Genomic DNA, 21,693 nt, shown 5'->3' on the forward strand with positions numbered 1-21,693 from the left:
CCCAGTGTGTGGAGCTGAGGTAGATGTTTGAGGGTGTGTCTGGCATGTTCCTACTGGCACAGTTCAGCTGGGTGCCGTCTTCCGTGTTCATCTAATGTTCTGTGAGGACCAACATGCATGCAGCAAATGTGAAAAGTGCATGGCGCTCAAATGATTCCCTCGCATCTCAATCACATTACAACAGTTACGCATTTTCAAAACAAGTGCTACAGCTGAACTGTGTTTGCTCACCTGGCACCAGTGACAATGGAACGCTCTAAAAAGCCTTCTAGCCACCAATGGTGTCCCAGTAAAGTTCCAAAAAAACGCTGACACACAGAACTATGGTTGGTAAATTTAAAAAATAAGACTGTGTAACTTTAAAGGGTATTCAGTGAAGAGATTTCTTTTCTCTGTCCGTCTTCCAGTAAGTTGATTTTGTCATGGAAGTCTCTATCATTTATACTAATAAACTAGTTCACAGGTTGAAGGCAAAGCTCTAGTTCGTGAAAAGACTCAATTTTACTTTTACTTCTTCAGGGATCAGCTAAAGACACTCTTAGTCCCGAGTATTTAAACTTTGTTTGCAATAGAGAGACACACAATTGGGAGAGAGACACACAATTGAGAGAGAGGCACGAAGGCTCCACCTTGTGAGTCATCAAAGTGCTTTATTTTGTAAAGCCTGGCTCATGACTGGAGTGTACTGTTAGCACTAGGAGATACAAGGCAAACTTCCTCACTCTGTCCGAAGAGTTGATCAACAGAACGGATGACAGAGACTGTTACAGACAAAAATAAAGCATTTTGTAAACTTCTAGAAGCATACACGGATTGGCCACAAAGGAAACAGTTACTCAAATAATGTACGGGTACCTTCTCTTTACTTCAGGGTCTCGCTTTTGTAATCCTGGATCAAAGAAACTACAGCATAACTTCAGAGCACTGAAAGGGACTCAACGCCAGAATGAATGGTGGGGGGGGGGGGGAAATACTAAATCACCATCTCAATTAATTTAAACACAAAAAATACAGATTTGTACAACAAGGTCACAGTGCTGTTGACATCGTCCGTTGAGGATAACATATCTCTGTGAAGTCAGTTGCTGCTGGCTTCCCAGGATGCCGGCTGCTGTCACCTGGTGTTTTCTGAAGTAAACCCACATACGTTGGGCACAGTTGCAGACTTGATAAGCCCTGAAGGAAAGTCACTGGCAGAGGCAGTATGGTGCGGGGTATTTGTTGAGCTGTAAGTAATTACTGAGGGGTGGATTTTTTTTTTTCTTTTCTGAACCTGCCTACAAAAATCATCTCACGTTTTAAACAAAGAATTTCAAAGGCACAGCTTTAGCACAGTGTATGAGTTGATAACCTATTCTAAGCAAGTCTAATATTTTAGCTTGACACCTTTCAGAAAATGCCAGGAAGTTGGTAAATACATGATCGATGTTGGAAATTTATAACTTGATTAGACACAGTCAGCACAGTTTAGGGCAATGAACTTGTGTAACCAGATCTGGGTTAAACATTTTCTTAAAAAAAATCATTAGGTTGATAAATGTGCATCGGAGGAAAACAACCCTTTTCCTTTTACTGTAAAAGACCGCCTACCATTAAAATGTGACTGCAGGATACACTTCAAAATATGACAGACATTTCACCTACACTGTAAAGTGACTTTACATGTAAACTTCAAAAATCACACGCTGTACATTAAATTTTTAGATTCAAAAATATCCCTGTTTTCCTAATAATGTAAACAGTAATATTGAGGGTTTCAGTTAAAGGCAAATTCATAACAAAATACCACTGTTTAACTGGAAAATTGAGGGTTCTAAATGCTTTGCTCACCTTCCCACCATGGGAGATGTAGGTGCCATTGCCCAAAACTGCACTTTTCAGGTAAGCTTTATTTTTATTTTGTAGCATTAATTACTATGTTGCAACGTAAGAGTGTGTCAGTGAAGAAGCTCCAGGCAAGAAAAGAGAAGTAAGCAGTGTTCCTGGGCGTATTTACTGAGGTGAAAATGTACAGAGAGAGACACTAGGGGCATCAGCTTCCTGCTGGAGGAGGGACCTTTGTTCCCAGACACCGTGAGTCCCGACACCTGAACCAGGATGCGCGGGAGATGCCAGCCTCCTCCGTCCAGCGCCCGGGGTGCAACTATTAAGGAGTGTCAGCGTGCGTGGTAGAAGTGTAACATCTGCAGTAAGTTTTTTTTCCTTTTAATCACCATCATTATTATTATCATCATCATTATTATCTCCATTATTATTACGATTACCGTCTCACATCTTTCAACTCCAAAAGATAAACTGATCCACAGTTTCTCGTGTGGTGCCAACCTGGGTGGTCTGACATCGCATCGCCTTCTCCCCTCCCCCCTGCATGTGCTCACTCACTCACTCACTCATTCATCCATTCATCCACAGCTGGAATCAGAGGGTTACTACTCCAAACACACTCTGACCGAAGTCGGTTTCCATCAACCAATCCATCAGTTTTTAAGATGCTCACGTGCGCGTGTGCACGCACGCCCCCCCGCCCCCCCACATACACACCCAAGTCAGAAATAGCTAGAGTGATGCTGGGAAATATCAGGTAGCTGTTAAAGCAAGTAGTCCCCAAATCAGTCATCTTGGCCTGAAGATGTAAACGAGGAGGTGTGCTTCACTGAGTTTGGTTTTCATTTTTCCTGTGCCGAAGCCACCTCTGTCCTTCCCACGCTCACGTCCGTCTTCGGCCATGCAGGACGTTACGTCAAGATGTGGCCAATAAAGTCCAAAAAGCGCTTGGAATACTGTTCTGGGTTCACGGTGGAGATCTCCGCACCAGCCTGGGCAGCGTGAGAGGAGAGGAACAATGACAGAATTACTATCAGTAGCTGCAGGAACTTCCACTGCAGCTGAATATGAAGCCAGTCATTTTCAAACCTGTGCAGCCTCTACTCGTAACTCAGAATAGCTTGGATATTGGTCTGAATAGCCAAGGCTCTAAGGAATCTGTGTGTGAAAACGAGGCAGAGTCGTAGGACCAACAGATGCCACTGTCACACACACTGTGACTGCTGCCACTAAAAAAAAAAAAAAAATCCAACCAACCACGTTAGAGATGCTCCCGTCAAATGTGGAATCTGCGTGGCCTACATTCAGAAGCCACGGGAGGATGCTTCTGTTTCTCAAGAGAGCAGATTGGAGATTCCTTGAGAATGACACAAACAGCAACGTTTGGCCAAAGGGAAACTCCAATGGCAAGGACACAAGGACCGTGTTCATTTTTCAGGACCGAGGTAAGCGGCTGGGTGCTCAGAAATGAGGGGCGACAGCCACAGCAGCAGGGGCGGTGTCAGCTGCCGGGGCTCTTTCCTGGCCCCGGGAGCAGGCGAGACACAGCGCTGTGACTGCGTCTCCCCCGGAGGGGCACGGGCACGGGGGTACTATCGTCCCCGTTCACAGAGACCTGCTTGGAGCTGGGAAGCTGGCCCCTCACAGAGGCTCAGTGGGGGGTTTCCTATGACAAGAGCACAGTAGGGCCAGCAGACCCCCCCCCCCCCCAGTTACCAGCCAGCCTCCTGATCTGCAAAGGTCAGGACCAGAGTTTTACTAAGTCACCAGAGGCTGTTTTTACACACGCAGCTCACAGGAGAACCTGTCATTTCCAAGCCTGGCCTGGGCCCCTGGGATCTCCACGGAGGAGCCCCAGTTTTGAAGGCAGAGAATGGTTCTCGACAGCAGCTCGACACAAACTGCACCCAGCTTTAGGCCGTGTGCCGTGTCTCGGAGCTGAGCTGGTGACTTACAGGGGAGATGCAAATGAAGCCGTGTTTGCAATGGCATGTTTCCAGCTGCACGTGGTCTGGAATATCACAGCAGGTTTGAGGAGGGGTGGGAACAAACACGGAGCGCCCCCCACTGTTCAGTCTGTTCACCACAAAAATCTCATCAATAAGCCATTAGGACCCCTTCATCAGCTGGCGGAACTGAAGCGCCAAAGCGCTTCCTCCAGGTCACACACTGGAAAGGTGAGATAGGATTCTGGCCCAGCTCTGTCCTTGCAATACACCCAGGTGGTTCAACCAGAGAGGAGCATCAGAATTACCCGAGCCTCTTAGAGGCCCCTCCCCCAGCCTCCTGAGCTGGACTCAGAATCAGGGAAAGGGGTGGTGCATCTGTCAGGCACACAGTTTGCAAATGGTGCTCAGAAGGCCGCGGTGCCGACCCCCGTGTGAGAACTGCTGTGTACCCTTCTCTCTGACCGATAGAGGATTCTTAACGCGTTCGGTGGGCTGGGTAGGTCGTGGTCCGTGCGCTGCACACAGCAGGCACACCAGAAATAGTTGACGGTGTGACTGAAATATTTCTGTGGCAAGTGGGGTATGGTGTTAGGCTGGTTCCGTTGCTGACACGACAGCCTGTTTGACTTTAAAATAGAGAAAAAGAGCCTTTAGTAGCGGTTGATGTTCTGCGGGGTGTTGGTCGGCTCCACACTGTGGGGAAGCATCTCTCCTGCCAGTGTGAACGAGCCAGGGCACAAGTTCATCCCTGTGGGATGGGGTCTGTGGCCTTTCTGGCGCGCCTGAAAGCCAAAATGGATCCCTGCGATGCAGGCACGGTGCAGACTCACGACTTGTGAAGTCCAGCCGGCCAGGCGGGCCTCACTGGGAGATCTGGGGGTGGGGCTGGGTCCTGAGGAGCAGCCCTCCCTCTACCACTGCCTAGGACGCGATCCTGGCTGGCAAGTAAGCTCTCGCCCTCAGTTTCTTCACCTGTAAGCAGGAGTGCACTGGTTTTCCCTCACAGGCTCGTCCCGGGGACTCAACAAGTTACCATAGGCCGGGACACTGAGAATTCTGAGCAAGGACAGCAAAGGTGAGGGGTTCGTATTACTCAACTTTGAGCCTGCACTCAACAAATTTCTGTAGTAGAAAAAATTACAATCTTCTGTGCGGAAAGGAATATAATATTGTGTATCCTGGAAGCATCTGAAGCAGAGAATAGTGCTTCGGTTCTGAACATTTCATATTAAAACACTTAGTTGTCATCATTCAGCCCTTTTGTCTTTTGAAACATTTTTCGAACAGAAAAGACTTTGTGTAATATTCTCACGATGCATGTGTCTGTTAATAACCCCGGTGGGGAAAAGAAGAGCCGCGCCGGGTTTAAGTGACTTGGGAGCGGCGGTCCGAGCGCGTGCTGCCTCTGACTCCGCATCAGAGCGTGACCCCTGCAGGGAACCAGAGCCAATGAAGGCCTGTGGGCAGCTCAGCGGAAAGGAGCGGACCTGAGCTGGTCCCTGCACGACAGGAAGCAGGGAGCAGAGAGGGAAACCAAACGGAGATACTTACGCCGTGTTTAACAGTTTTTGCAGCGTGGGCAGCTTTCTTTTTTGCATCATAATGAGTCAGAATGTCAATAATTGCCATAAAGTACACCTCCTTCCTAGGCGAATCTGTAAGGGATGAGAGCGATGATTGTGGGACAGGTGATGACAGCACCTGGAAGAGTGCGAGCTGCTGATGGAGGAAGAGGCGAGGGATTCAGTGGGGCGGGGGTCGAAGGGGTCTGAAAACACAGGCAATAGAGGCTTTTCAAAAGTCTTGCATATCCCTGTGAAACAGCTTAACTTTCTGTCCCCAGTTCTCTCTCAATTTGAAAAGTAAAAAAGAGAATATAACCTCAGGATATCACCAGTAGAGGTGCAAGGCTGAGACTGTTTTTGTTAATCTTCATTTTCTTTAGTGATTGTGTATTGCTTTGGTATAAAGAAAAATGCTATTTAAAAAATACTCTAAAACAAGTAGAAGTAATTATGCTCCCTAATACTTTCTACCATTACATACTGTTCCTAATGAGCTGTTCACTAATTCTCATTGGATCTAGTATCAGAACTGGATAAAGGCATATATCACCTACAGTACCCATCTTCTACATATTTCCACAAATATGATGCTGTTGCAATTATGAATAATACGAAAAAGTACATTTGACTATATCTGATTTTCTGTGTTGAAGAAACAATTTTGCTGAGCAAAATAAAAAACGTAACAGGCTTCCCTGGTGGCACAGTGGTTGAGAGTCCACCTGCCGATGCAGGGGACACGGGTTCGTGCCCCGGTCCGGGAAGATCCTAGATGCCGCAGAGCGGCTGCGCCCGTGAGCCGTGGCCGCTAGGCCTGCGTGTCCGGAGCCTGTGCTCCGCAACGGGAGAGGCCACAACAGTGAGAGGCCCGCGTACCGCAATAAATAAATAAATAAGTAAATAAACATAACTCAAACTCACCTGGCTGCTATGCCATGAGACATTTTTTTAAACAATGATGGACCACAATTTTTATTACTCCAAAAATCGGAGGCCTGCTTTTATCTCTAAATTTTTTTTCCCATGTATAAGTAGCTAAGGTAGCATGTAATATTCCTACAAATATCTGATCACCCAGATTTTGAGGATTAAGATGGATCTTGGGCTTCCCTGGTGGCGCAGTGGTTGAGAGTCTGCCTGCCGATGCAGGGGACACGGGTTCGTGCCCCGGTCCGGGAAGATCCCACATGCTTCAGAGCGGCTGGGCCCGTGAGCCATGGCCACTGGGCCTGCGCGTCCGGAGCCTGTGCTCCACAACGGGAGAGGCCACGACAGTGAGAGGCCCACGTACCGCAAAAAAAAAAAAAAAGATGGATCTCACTTTAGAGAAGAGGGCCACAGACACCTTAATGGGGGAAAGAGCAGAGGACAGACACAGCAGCAAATTGGAGATTCTCATCCCACACCCTGGGCCAGCTTCAGCACTCCTGAGAAGGAAAGGGCTGGTAGCAATGAGGTGCCTGCCCTACACGATGTCCACAGGGGGTTTGGAGTGGATCACGTATGTACCTAGCTCAGGATAGACTTGTGACACTTGAGATCCACATAAAAGAGAGATAGCTAAGAAAAAGAATATTTTAAACCATTCCTTATATGGTATGGACATTTACACAAGCATGTGCATATGTGTGTTGTGTATGTACAACACACACTTGTGTGGTTTCACTCTGTTCCCTCAACATCACACAATTCAAGGACCTCATCACATTACAGTTCAAAACCAGAGGTTACAGTTACCTTTAACATACTTTGTCCCGAAATCAATTGATTGGGACTCTTGAGAAGGAGTCTTACGGGGCAGCATGCGGGGTTTTTTTTGTTTTTTGTTTTTTTGTTTTTTTGCGGTACGCGGGCCTCTCACTGTCGTGGCCTCTCCCGTTGCGGAGCACAGGCTCCGGACGCGCAGGCTCAGCGGCCATGGCTCACGGGCCCAGCCGCTCCGCAGCATGTGGGATCTTCCCGGACCAGGGCACGAACCTGCGTCCCCTGCATCGGCAGGCGGACTCTCAACCACTGCGCCACCAGGGAAGCCCCAGGGCAGCATGCTTTTAACCGGGGTGATGATTACCAGCAGATCATGCAAAAAGAAAAATCCAACCAATGGTAAAAAGAGTTGATAGTAACTCAACTTACTTTCATGGCATTTAATTCCATAAACATCAATGTTTGGATCAAACTCGCCGGGAGCCAAGGGCGGTGAGCTGTTGAGCGTATTTCCAGGACTGTCGGGAGGGGTTCCAATAGGGTGGGTGCCGTCGCTCTCCCCCTCCTCCTCTCCGTCGTTCTCTTCACACTCCACTTCTTCCTGTTCGGCTCTCTCCACATCGTGGATTCCCACCAGGAGGCTGTAGTCCATGAGCTTCAGCTGGGCAAGAAACTGGAAGGTGGGAAGCGACATGGTCAGTCATGCCTTAAACACAACCCCAGAGTTAAAGACAGCAAGCTCACAAAAGGGCGGCAGAGGCGAGAAGGTTTCCCCAGGAGCAGCCGGGAGCCTCTTTAACGGTGCTGTCACGGTCCCTGGAAGTTTCTCCAGCCAAAGCTGTAGCCTCGCACTTCAGGCTGGCTCAGAGCCAGGATTACCTCCCTGAGATGCAAAGCGGGATGCTGGGAGGGATGCATTTATCACGTGGAGGTCGTACTACACCAGAGAGCAAGAGAGCAAGGAGACGCAGGGAAGAAAACGTTTCTCCGAACAATTAAGACTGGCTAATGGGGAAACCAGGGACCTCCCACGTAGCTTCCAGGGGAGCCCCTGAACGGCTTGTGAAAAGCACTTTGAAACGCAGCACACTCTGTGGAGGAGAGTATTATGCCGTCCATCACAAATAAGCACAAGCATCAGTGTCCCAGCCAACCAGCAAATGCCTGTGTCTCTGCTCAGCGCTGCCCTTCAGGCCTGCTGGGGGGCTTCCTTCTGACGGAAGCGGGAGCCGGAGACGTTCCTCCATCACCCCCTCCCGTGCCTAGCACAGTGCCTGCCCCGACCGACCCCCTTTATCTGGGGGCTCTCTCTGGCCCATTCCCCTCGCCTCCACTGCGTACCCTGGATGCCCTCCAGAGGTCTGGGCACAGCTGGAGAAGCTGGATTGCCGGGTGGCAACATCTCCCACCCACATGTGTGTAGTGGGTGCAGCGTGGGTGGGGCTTGGTCGGGCCAGGTCCTGCTCCGCTTGCAGGGTAACAAGGCAAAAGCCCCCTTGCCCCATCCCTGCTTCTCCCTCTGGGCCCTTGGAAGGTCCCTGGGAAGTGGCAAAGGTTGCATGCTGCCCGAACTTCCCCTTCTGGTCATTTGGCAAGGGAAGAATTTGATCTGGTCACGCCCCTGCCTAAGACCTTTCAGTGGAGTATCGTTTCTCACAGGGTGGAAACAAACTCTAACACTGTCCTCGGGACCTGGGTAGTTTGGCCTCATCGCCTCTCGGGCCATCTTGAACCCTGTGCTGGCCTCTGGCCCCCTCACTGCGCCCCTTCACCTCCCACTTGACCTTCGGGTCTCAACTGCAGGGCACTTGCTCACGGAAGCCTGTCCCGATTCCTGCCGGGCATGTGTGCACTGCACACTTTCCCTTAAGGACACCTGGTTTAGCTGCACACTCATTAGATGACTTGAGTAACTTCTATCTTCCCCAAACAGCGCAGCCCCGTGAGGACCGGGGCTCTGGCCGATTTTGCCCTTGAAACTGCCATTATTAGTCAAATCCATCTCACCTGCCTTCACTAATCAAGGTCTTTTAAGACTTGCATGTCCTCCAAGGGGCATGTAGCCTAAACAATGATATCTGCCCAGCTGCTTTCTAGAAACTTGGAGTCAGCTGTGTCTAGTTTGAGCTTAGTTGGTTGAGACTGGATAGGAACACTGACCCTCCAACTGGGCATGCGTGAGGGTCTTTTCACACGTGCAGAGGATGGAAAGCTCCACCCTTGGATCGCGCAGAGGCCAGTAGCCTAGTTAAGCCCGTGCAGAAAGCCGACTCCCCTACCTTTTCCCAATCGCCTTTCCTCACGCTCCCCGGGCCTCAGGCAGCACTGCTGCTGCTTGTCCCATAAACACCTCGAGCCCCTTGCCTTGGGGAGGCGAATTTGAGATTTGCTCTTCCCGCTTGGCTGCCTTGCGAACAAACCCTCTCTGCTGCAAACTTCAGCGTCTCTGCGTTCGGTTTGCACGTCGGGCACAAACGAGCCTGGTTCGGTGACACCCTCGCTGCACTCCTGACTCCCAGGTAAGTGATGTTGCTACTTGGTATTTATTGAGCAAGAGAACAGGATGCCTGCTGCTTCTTCCCCAGTCCTCCTTACCTCTCCCTAACTTCCCCTGACCCTTTCCTCTAAGACGAATAACCACCCAAACCAAATAAAAACAAAGAACAACAAAAAGACCTTCCTTTGAGACTGCAAGAGGCAGCACCTACTGGAAGCAAAACGAGACGATTTACGATATATATATATATATTTTTTTTTTTTTCGGTACGCGGGCCTCTCACCGCCGTGGCCTCTCCCGTTGCGGAGCACAGGCTCCGGACGCGCAGGCTCAGCGGCCATGGCCCACGGGCCCAGCCGCTCCGCGGCACAAGGGATCCCCCCAGACCGGGGCATGAACCCGCGTCCCCTGCATCGGCAGATGGACTCTCAACCACTGCGCCACCAGGGAAGCCCCACTTACGATATATCTTTGCTCTGCAGAGCAGAATCTCTCTTTAACACGTAGGTTTGTTTGACCTTCAGATGGTTGACCGTACAAATACACTATCAGGTGTGCTTTATGTATGAGAGTACAAAAGGGACTGCCTGTAATTAACCTGCTAAAGGTCAGGCAGGGAAGAGGTGATGACCAGGGCTGAACTGCCACATGAAGTAGGATGGGTCTCCAGGCCCACGTCTTCCCCTGGCACTTGTGCTGCTCTCACAACGTCAGCCAGGCCCAGAGCTCCTTTCCTGGGTCTCTGATCTGTGGTCAGACCACTGCTTAGGCTCCTCTCCCAGTAAGGAAACATTTGTATTCAATAAATAGAAGTGAAGTTAGCTCCCAGCATCACCCACTAAACTATCAGTGAAATGAAAAATGCATCTCTTGACAAGAAGTTGTTCTGACATACTCAAGATCAAGGAAACCAGTTGCAGCCCCAAATGGGGATTATATAAGAAATGGGGATTATATAAATCTTCAAATCTGTGTGGCCGAGACAGAAATGGAAAAGACCAAGGACAGCACAGTGGTTAAGAGTGTAGCTTTTGCTGATAAAGGTGACCCATTAAAGTATCAGATAATCCTAAATAAAAATGTTAAAAAAAGTTTTGGAGTCAGGTGGGCAATTAAATTTTATGTTACTAGCTCTGTGCCTTGATGATAAATTCACCTCTCTGAGCCTCAGTTATTCTAACTATGAAATGGGACACCACCACTAAACTCACAGTGGTGTGGAAAGGATTAGAGGGAATGTAGTGGAGGCCATGAAAAGTGCCTTGCGTGTAACAGTGGGCACGGTTTTATCATTGTCCGTGTGGTAAAAACCTTTTTTTCATCAAGTAGGTAACTTAAACATGGGGATGGGCTCGAGTGAGGTGGGCCAAGAGGGGAGATGTGCTAAAGAGCCCATTGACTCCTCAGCTCTTACTGTCATAAAACGCCGTTTAAAATCTCTTCTAAAGTAGAGGGAAACACAAGGCAGCAGCAGACCTGAGATTCTTGCTAGAGAAAGTCCCTGCTGGGCATCACAAAACTACTGTGGGCTGAAGATGACAGACCCCAAAGAGAAGAGGGGTTCAGGGCCCCCTGGAGGGTCTACCTCCAGCTAACATTAGGAACTTAATACACATTTGCTATTTTCTGTCATCCCTTTAAGCTTCTAACTCAAATCAGTGATTTCTAAATACATAAGGTTTCAAAGCATGAAGATTTAAAAATCTTTATAATCTCTAGGTCCCATGCTTTCCTAATTAATAATTATCCACCAGACCTTGATCAGCCTCTTTTTCCCTCGGAATATCCCACCTAATCTGCTTCCTTCATAATTAATTCCTCATTATACCAAATCTGAGCTAGTACCTCCCTCAAGGTTTTTATGAGCCCTGTCACACACAAACCCTTCTAGAAAACTGTGGCTAAGGAGCTGTTAATAAACTCTCCTGTGTGTTGTCTTTGGAGAAATGTCTGTTTAGGTGGTCTTCCCAGTTTTTGATTGGGTTGTTTGTTTTTTTGTTGATGAGTTGTATGAGCCGTTTGTATACTTTGGAAATTAAGCCCTTGTCCGTTGCTTCGTTTGCAAATATTTTCTCCCATAGGTTATCTTCATTTTGTTTATGGGTTTCCTTTGCTGTGCAAAAGCTTGTAAGTTTGATTAGGTCCCATTTGTTTATTTTTGTTTTTATTTCTATTGGCTTGAGAGACTGACCTAAGAAAACATTGGTACGATTTATGTCAGAGAATGTTTTGCCTGTGATCTTGTCTAGGAGTTTTATGGTGTCATATCTTTTAAGTCTTCAAGCCATTATGAGTTTATTTTTGTGTATGGTGTGAGGGTGTGTTTTAACTTCATTGATTTACATGGGGCTGTCCAACGTTCCCAGCACAGCTTGCTGAAGAGACTGTCTTTTTCCCATTTTATATTCTTGCCTCCTATGTTGAAGATTAATTGATTGTAGGTGTGTGTTTTCTTTCCTGGGCTCTCTATTCTGTTCCATTAATGTCTGTTTTTGTGCCAGTACCACACTTTTGATTACTGTAGCTTTGTAGTATTGTCTGAAGTCTGGGAGGGTTATGCCTCCTGCTTTGTTCTTTTTTCTCAGGATTGCTTTGGCAATTCTGGGTCTTTTATGGTTCGATATAAATTTTAGGATTCTTTGTTCTAGTTCTGTGGGAACTGTCATGGGTAATTTGATAGGGATCACATGAAAAGATGCTCAACATCTCTAATTATTAGAGAAATACAAATCAAAACTACAATAAGGTATCACCTCACACCAGTCAGAATGGCCATCATTCACAGGTCTACAGATAGCAAATGCTGGAGAGGGTGTGGAGAAAAGGGAAATCTCCTACACTGTTGGGGGGAATGTAAATTGGTGCAGCCACTATGGAAAACAGTATGGAGGTTCCTCAAAAAACTAAAAGTAGAGTTGCCATATGATCCAGCAGTCCTACTCCTAGGCATATACCCAGACAAAACTATAATTCAAAAAGATACATGCACCCCGTGTTCATAGCACTATTTACAATAGCCAAGCCATGGAAACAACCTAAATGTCCATCAACAGATGACCGCATAAAGGTATGGTATATATTTATATACAGTGGAATACTACTCAGCCATCAAAAAGAATTAAATAATGCCATTTGTAGCAACGTGGATGGACCTAGAGATTATCACACTAAGTGAAGTCAGAAAGAGAAAGACAAATACCGTAAGATATCACTTACCTGTGGAATCTAAAATACGATACAAATCAATATATCTACAAAACAAAAACAGACTCACAGATACAGACAATAGATTTGTGGTTGCCAAGAGGGGTGGTGGGGGAGGGAAGGAGTGGGAGTTTGGGATGAGCAGAGGCAGACTATTATATATAGAGTGGATAAACAACAAGGTCCTACTATATAGCACAGAGAACTACTGATATATTCAGTATTCTGTGATAAACCATAATGGAAAAGAATATGAAAAAGAATATATAACTGAGTCACTTTGCTGTACAGAAATTCACAAACAACACTAAATCAACTACAATAAAATTTAAAAAAAACTTCTTTACAACAGATTTGAATTTACTTTTTACTAAGTTTATTAACACACTTGTTCTGCTGAATCACCACCTCCCAACACATCTGTGATGCAGGATTAAAATTCCAACCATCCCTATTTCGGTTATATTTAATCGCTTGTTGAAAGCCGTAATAATCCTCTCTTGGAGTACTTTATCTGAAAACAGTCTCATCTATAACATCTGCATGTTATATCAGCAGTTTAGGAGTGTGGCTGCCAGTGGCCTCAAATCCCAGTCTGAATTTAGTAGCTGTGTGTCTTTGAGCAAATTACATAGTGTCTCTGGGCTCAGTTTTCTCATCCATAAATTGGGATAACAGCACTCAGCCTCAAGGAGTTAGAAGAATGAAGGGAGAGAATGACTGCACAGGAAGGACTTACGCTCTACACGCTCTGTAAGTGTTGGCCGCCAACCATCCTGCTACCCGCAGTGCCCCCTCCCTACCACCGACCCAAGACGTGAGGGATGAGATGGCCTATGATGGGGCGGATGCCACAGGACACAAAGCACAGTTTTGCATTGTGTGAAATTTGGATCCCAGTGTGAGCCGATGAGAGATAAGCGTGGGCCCTGGTCAGAGCGGACAAGAAGCGGGTCAGAGGGCAAAAGTGACTTCTCACTCTCCTTAGAGTGCTTTCTTCTGGAGAAAAGGGTTCACATATACTCATGTGTAAAGCTATCAGAACTAAAGTACTTTGAGCGGCATATGAATAGAACAGAATTTCAAACGCAGAAAAAAGCCCCTAGGTTCTAATTTTCCTACAAAAATATTTACTGAGCTGTAGTAAACTCATCTTTTACTAAAAGCATTGAGTCAACCCCCAACCCCCAAATCCTGTACTTAAACAGGCCGGCCAGCTAAATTAGAAAGCATGGACCTGATGGAAAAATGAAACGAGATTACATTCTAGTCTCATTATCAAGATCAGATGTCAAGCTACTTCACCATAATTACCTGCTTAAAAATTTAATAATGCTTCTGCATGAATTTCAAAACTAGACACTTACCGACCATTGAGAATTTATTAAAATGAAAGAACGCCTTATGCCCTGCCTCCAGTTCAACAAAACAGCTAAGTGCGAGAGCCATGGATGGGGTTAAAATTATCCAAATCCTCTAATCAAGACACTGTTAGAGACAACGAAAGGGCGAAGAGAATCCTTGTGTAATTCAACTGTAAATTTGAACGGCTTCAGTTACATTATTTGTGGGGTCTAAATAGCATAGTAATATACAGCCGACAGAAAAGATGAAAACCATCTTTCTAGCAGATCAGATAACCCCAAGGCCTATTTACCATAATTGCTAAAACAATATGATTCTTGGGATCAAAGACTTGCAGAATAATGAATAAAATTCTCAAAGAGCATGTCTACCTATGTCACTTTGTTATCAGAGCAAGTTGACCCCAAAGTAAAAGGGAAATACTTAGCTAATATGCATTTTAATAAAAACCACTGACAACTGAGGAAAAATAAATGCTTAATAATGAGAAACTGGAGAAAAACTTTAAAAAAAAAAGACACTTGTATCCTTCATAAATAACCAATATCTAGGTTCTAATCAAAGCATATACATGATGTAGGTTAAAGTGCAAAAAAATTTCTTAAAATAATTTATAACCTAAAAATAATCATGAACTAATTTGGTCAGTCTGCATGTCTTGCAATGAAAGATGTTAGAAGATTAAAAAGAAAATTATAAAACTGCTTCTACCCTCATGGGGGATATAATCTAAACCATGACATGTGTTCTTCGGCCCAAGTCATTTTGTCATTTTGTTTGGGTTCTTTTTTTTTTTGGCCATGTGGCTGGGCTTGCCGGGGGGTGGCGTCTTACTTCCCTGACCAGGGATGGAACCTGGGCCCCAGCAGTGAAAGAACCGAGTCCTAACCACTGGACCGCCAGGGAACTCCCAAGTCATTTTGTTTTTAATGACACAGGAAAATAAAGCCTCTCTGAGGAGCAGATCTGTACTGGTATGTGGAGAACTGTACTTCAAAGTTAAAAAAAACCAAAACAAAAACTGCACACACATGAACAAAAGTAACAGCTAAGAGGGCTTCCCTGGTGGCGCAGTGGTTGGGAGTCCGCCTGCCGATGCAGGGGACACGAGTACGTGCCCCGGTCCGGGAAGATCCCACATGTCGCGGAGCGGCTGGGCCCGTGAGCCATGGCCACTGAGCCTGCGCGTCCGGAGCCTGTGCTCCGCAACGGGAGAGGCCACAACAGTAAGAGGCCTGCGTATCGCAAAAAAAAAAAAAAGTAACAGCTAAGAAAAACATAGCTTAGTAACTGTTTAAATTAGAACTCTCCTTGCACTGTTTTGTAACCTAACAAACTTCAAGAAAAGAACGTTTTTCCTGAATTTATTTCTAGAAGAATTATATATAAGGAAGTTCGGTGGGAGAACTGCAATGCCATTACAATAAATGGAAGACAGGGAAAGGTGTATTTTTAATTCGTAAAACAGCATTTACAAAGAGAGCTCCATTACAGACTCAAAGCCCATTTCCACATAGTATTTTATTTCTCACAACATCCCGCATGACCCTGGTGTCCTAAACTGCCTTTGTGCCATTCCCATGCTGTGGCAAGGCTGTCTTGATGGGCCCAACGTCACTAACTCCACAGAGGCTGGCGCAAATATGAAGCACTGAGCAACTGAGGCTGGGTTTTGCAACACCAAGATGTGGTTCAGATGGAGAAATCCCCAAATTCAGGTGGTTACTATCCACTTGTCGACACGCTGTGCTCTTTGACAGAATGCCCTCAGTCCCCTCGGCCCCAGCCCTGGCTGCCGTGGGCAGTCAGTCTACCCCCCTACCCAACAGAGAAGAGGGGTACCGTATGGAGGGGAGACCAGAAGACGCCGCGTGCTTGCTTTTGTTTGTCCTCTAAAGGGGGGAGCTGCTGAATTGGCACACTTCTCTTTTAAACCAGATCACATATGAGATATACCTGTTTATATCTGCTTTGGATAATGTACAACATATGTTTTTGCCTCGGTTGCCGATTTAAATAGACGGTTTTAAGAGCTCCTGAAAACCCGGGACTGCTGACATTCATACAATGGGCCGTCCCTTATGCTGAGTTTCTTTTTCTTACCTCAACATCCTTCTTCAGTTTTTCCAGGAATACCTTTTTGTTATTGTCATCAATATAAATCTTTTGACCCTCGTTAATGAAATCATTATCCTTTAAAGTTGGCAGTTCTTTGGCCTAAAAAAAAAAAAAAAGAAGAAGAATAAGAAAGAAGCTTGACTAAAATCTAAAAGACATGTATGCCCTCCAATCCTGGAGGTTAAGTTTCCACTCTTGGAAGCTGAATCTGCCCTGTTCACCGCAGAGGTCTTACCCAAGGCAACGACATGTGAGGTAGCTTGAGTGCCGCAAGGGGGCACCAGTGAGCTATGACCACTGGAAGCATTTCCACTAGGAATGGAGGGTCAGGTGTACTCCAATATTATGAGGCTTTTGTAACAGATTTCATGGTTTTCATATGAACGAACCTGACTGCTTTCTTAGATTCACTTTCTTAAAGAAGATTCACAAGAAGTCTCCTAGGTATAGAATTCATACCCTTGGAATTCTTTGTCAGGAACCCTCAATTTTCTTACTGGTATAACCCAACTCCACCCGTCCCTGACAACACACACACTTTTGGGATAGCCTTTGCTGGGTTCATGTTACAAATAACATGTTGTCTTGCTCAGAAAAGCACCACCCATAATCCTATCTAATTTCTGAGTCAGGGAGGATATGCAGCCAGAGGTTAGCGATCTGCCCTTCTAAGCCTTCCTGCACACCGCTCCAAGAAGGAAACTCTGTTTGCATCTGGGCAATATCGAAGGAAAATGTTTTCTAGAGCAAAGCATATTAAGATGAGAAGTTCTACCCTTTAAAAATAAACGAGAGGGTAGTGAGCTGGCAACTAAGCTATGCTTAGGCTGAGCAACACAAAGTAATGCGTGATTATCAAAACATGGGTCACAGGCAAAGAGAACAAACCAAAAAACCAGCTTGTACTGCAGCATATAAGATAATAGAGGCCTATAGCTTTAAAATAGTGTGGGTTATTCAACTTCGTGCAACCTGCATTCTGGGAGAGTTCAAAACCCCTCCCCACACCTTTGGCCTGACCTTATAAGAAATAACCACTCCTGCTTATGTCTTCCAGTTGAAAGGAATCCAACATAATACATTGCCTTTCTTAGTATACTAATGAATGCCTCCTTTCCATAGTGTGAACTAAATGGGGAGGGAAAAAAAAAGGAAAGAACATACTGTCCTTCCTGGTCTCCACACTACCTCCCCCTCATTCAGAGTGATTAAAAGCTCACTGGGTACATCTGTCTACTGAACCACCATCCAAATCCCTAAACTGCTCACTTTTTCCTTTCTTTCTGTAAGGTACACACACATGTATGTAGACTACTCACATCTATCTGTACACACACACACACACACACACACACACACACGCATGTATATTATGAAATTCTAAATTAGCTTTGCTACTCATTTTAACTTTGAGAAAATGCAGTTTTGTGAGTTTCGAATTCGATATAACTATTGCCAAAATAATTATCCTTACAAAGCAGGTATAGCAAAGCTCAGAAATCCAAAGATCCCATTCAATAAGCGGTTACTGAATGTCACATATAGGAATATAAAAATGAATATGTCAACATTTCTATTCTAAAGGAGTTTGTAATCTTGTATGAGACACACCAAAGCAAGTAGGTAAGAAAACAAGGCAGCATGAGTTTGTAAGGCCTATAGATAAAGAATACGGTTCTTAGGGAGAGACAGGTCTACTTTCAAATATTTCATTGCCGAGTCAGAGTCTGGGGAAATGAGATGCAGTGCCATTCTACACAACAACTAGGGAGGGGCCTGGTAGACTAACTCTGTAAATTCATCATTAATCAATTTAAAAATGTAAAATGTGAAAGAAAACCCTGAATGTGAAGATGGCGTGTTAATGTTAAATGTTTGAGTCAAGCACACAGACCTGACGTTCTTTTCCTAGAACTGAAACATAGTTTCACAGTGAATGAAATGCAAGGATCTGAAGTTTAACGAACTCAGAGGCCAGCGGAGCAGCTTTGTCAAAGGTACAAAACTGGGGTGCTTTAGAAAGCGCTGAAGCCAGATTTATGCAAACACAGGAGATGGAGAGGGTCATGATTCTCCAAGCATTGGACAGCTCGGGCATTTGTCTGTTTAGGGGACGGTGGTGTGTGGTTGGGGGCATTGAGGATTAAGAGCTGCCTGAACTCTGCAACTTATTTTATATGTGCAAGCAGAGCAGGGGAGAGGGGTTTTTGTGCGTGGGTGCGTGGGCGCGAGAAACCTGAAGGCAGGGATGACAGGCTGCAGACAGCGGTAAGCGACCCGTGCTGGTGATAGCAGTCTCATTAATGCAGATGAATGCCATTTCAGGGTCACCCCAGCAGCATTACCTCATGTGACAGGGAGAGTATAATCCTACCTCATAACACTCTGGACACCCTGTACTTTATTACTAGGCTTACTTGTGGATTTCGCAGGCACTAGGGTTGAAGTTAGATTGGATCAAATTCAAAAAAGGGCAACCAGATTGGTTAAAAGACTTAAGAGCGTATTGAAAGGCTCAAGAGGTGCAGGCCGGTCCTTAGGGCAGCTGCCAGAGGAACCCAGCACTGGTCCACCAACGCCCACCCCCCGGTGTCAGCAGGATGGCAGAGGCTTTAGGAGCACAGGGTTTTGGAGACATGAATCCTGAGGTTCCCACCCTCCATCCACCCCTTACTTGCCAGGGGCCAGTTTCTGGAGCCCCTCCAGGCCGTTTGCATATGTGTAGAAGGGGGAGACCCTGCTAAGCCCTTGACAGGCATCTATTTATTTAAGTGCATTATCTCATTTACTCTTCGAAACAACCTTAACTCTTACTATCCACACTTTACCAACAGGGAAACTGGGTTAAGTGAGACAACACAGCTAAGGTCTCACAGCCTGGTAAGTGGAGCTGGTAAGCCGGTTCCTGCGCTGAGATGCGGACCCGGGCTGCCTGACTCTTAGTGCAACTCGACCTTTAGCTGAGTGACTGAGGATTCGACCAAAACCCCTGTGACATTTAAATAGTGAGGCAAGTGGTTAGTGTCGTCACTGCCGTGAGCATTCAGTAATGCTGCATAGAAGATGTTTAAAAACAGAGATGAACTTTTTCTACTAAAAACTGAATGACGAGGATGAAGTCACCTGACAGTAATGCACCCTCAAGAAAACCTTGTTGCCTGGCTTCTTAAAAATGTCAATATATCCCTCTGATAATGAGCAGTATTTATACTAAAGACACACCTTTTTTTTGTTTGTTTGTTTTGAGGGCAACCGTTTTGCTATGAATTAATGAACATCATAAACTCTCGGTGTGGCACTGCCCACAAAGGTGATGTCTGCAGAGCAGCACAGAAATAATCGTGGGCAGCAACCGGTCCCACCCTTTGTTTTGTGACACTGAATTACTTGCACTTAGCGGGGAGTTTTGAAAGCGTCGAAGTCACTGGGTCTGGTTCCTTTAATGGGCATCTTTCATACCCTTTCTAGCTCAATGCAGATACCAGCCAGAGGGCAGAGGAAGACACCAGGGCTGAAGACATCAGCTCAGAAACACTTCTGAACTGTGGACTCGGACGCCGGCCTCCAGCCAGCGGTCAGCCACCTTTCTGAAGTGGTCGTAGGTGGAGTCTTCACTTATTAGCTCTGAATTAAGTTTTCCTGGCCAGTTTCACGTAGACTGGCAGCCTCCAAATGTGATGGGGAATTGCAGTACCTCACGTGGTACTTACTGGGGGGCAGCACCGAGGAGGCTGAGGCATGCGATGGGCCTGCTCTTCCTACACGGCCCTCCCCAGTCTGTCCAGCCTGGCCAGGGGAGTGAGGCTGCGTACAACCAAACCCAGGACCAAGGCCAGCACAGCCCAAGTCTAAGGCTAGTTCCTTTTGCAGGAAGTGATTGGACTAGGGTGGGTTGGACTCAAAATGGCATTCATCTCTACTAATGTGATGTGTCAATGTACAAACACAGCTAAAGGCATAAGCAACCGAGCTATCCTTATTTTGTTGTGTGGATAAAATTGGCAGAGTGAATATCCCTGGCACTTTCAATGCTGGGGGATGCCAGACCCCACGTAGATTCAGTATGGCCCAGATTTCTACTTGGGACACTGAAGCATGAGCTTCTGAGCACAGACTGGACCCAGGCCGCCAGGGTTGTATCTCAGCTGCTCCAGTTATTAGCTGTGTGACTTAGAGTAAGTTACTTAACCTCTCTGTGACTTGGCTTCCTCATCTTTAAATGGGGGTTAGCAAACCACACTGCTGTGAGGACTATACCCATTCATACACCTAAAAAGCTTAGGGCCCTGCTTGCCATGTAGAGAGTTATATATAAATATTCTTGTTATTTGCTGGTCATATTCTCAAGTATGGCGTGTGTACCTAGAGAAAAGTTCATCTCTGATAAATTCAGAGCAAGGTTTTTTTTAAAGTTGCATATTTTTAAAGCACATTTAACACTTTTATAATAGTTGAGGTGTTTAGACCCAGCTGCTCAATCTGTCCAAACCTCAGTTTCCTCATCTTATATAGTGGAATATTAATAATACCTATCCAATAGGGTTAGCGTGTGAATGAAATGACAGTGCTTGGCAATGAGAACTCACTAGATATTAGTTTGCGTCTTAGTTACACATTAGCTTTGACCGTGACCAATACTGTTACATAGTGTTTCGAACTACTAAAGAATACAGACTTGCCCATCGTCTTCTAGCCTTCCTGATTTTCTAAAAGAAGTAGGCTCTTTAAATTTGGGGTATCAGTAACCCAAGCCATGTTTAAAATTGCCTGTTTTCAGGTTTTATTATTAGGCACAAACCTCACGACTTTTCTACACACGGCCTTTAAGTTCTAAAGATACTTTCCTTGTTGCACACACACCTAGCACACACAAGTGCAAGGTTATTTCACTTCACTGTATCAGACAAGGTGCACTAGAGGCTACATTGGCATAAGCCCCTACCCTGCCTGCTGTCCAAACCTTGACTGTGAATTCTCTTGGTCAGAAAGACCTCTCGTCACCGCAAAAGCTCTCCCTAGCCAGAAAACCTCACTGAAATCCAAGTGAGAATAAAATGTTGCTTTATAATAATTGGGTAAGTTAAATTTTTAGAGTAATAAAGTGTATTTTATTACTATGGAATAAAATACTTCGATATCTATGGCCAAAGAGAGAAGTTTGCTGACTTTTGTTTTACCTTAATTTTTCACGTGTTTAGTTTTTCTCAGCAAGTAGGTGATAATAGTGGGTAATTTAGTGAATGTGATTTTGCTGACCTAAAGCAAAAATTCACTAGTTGGAATCCCAGTAGCCAGAAAACAACCCCAAAACTAGAAAGTAACAAGCTCCTTGGGAACACTTCACTTAGTATGAGCTGTAAAAAGAAAATTGTTTCATTATAAACATTCCCTCCCCTGCTTTTTGTAACTACATTATTGGGTGAAAAGTCTTTTGTTTCTTGGGGGTTTTTTTGGCTGCGCTACGTGG

General features: G+C 45.7%; 1 protein-coding gene across 1 annotated transcript in view; it reads right to left on the reverse strand.

Moving 5' to 3' along the window:
* Positions 1-637: 637 nt before the first annotated feature.
* Positions 638-21,693, reverse strand: part of PIP4K2A (phosphatidylinositol-5-phosphate 4-kinase type 2 alpha) — a 178,019-nt gene continuing 156,963 nt past the window's right edge. The window contains exons 7-10 of the mRNA XM_060006209.1: positions 16,212-16,325; positions 7,472-7,715; positions 5,325-5,428; positions 638-2,816 (exon numbers count right to left, since the gene is read on the reverse strand). Of these exons, the coding sequence (XP_059862192.1) occupies positions 2,736-2,816; positions 5,325-5,428; positions 7,472-7,715; positions 16,212-16,325 (543 nt within the window). The 3' untranslated portion in view covers positions 638-2,735. The remainder of the gene's footprint in view (positions 2,817-5,324; positions 5,429-7,471; positions 7,716-16,211; positions 16,326-21,693) is intronic.

Source organism: Delphinus delphis, chromosome 2 (assembly GCF_949987515.2).
Source record: "Delphinus delphis chromosome 2, mDelDel1.2, whole genome shotgun sequence".
Classification (NCBI taxonomy): Eukaryota; Metazoa; Chordata; class Mammalia; order Artiodactyla; family Delphinidae; genus Delphinus; species Delphinus delphis.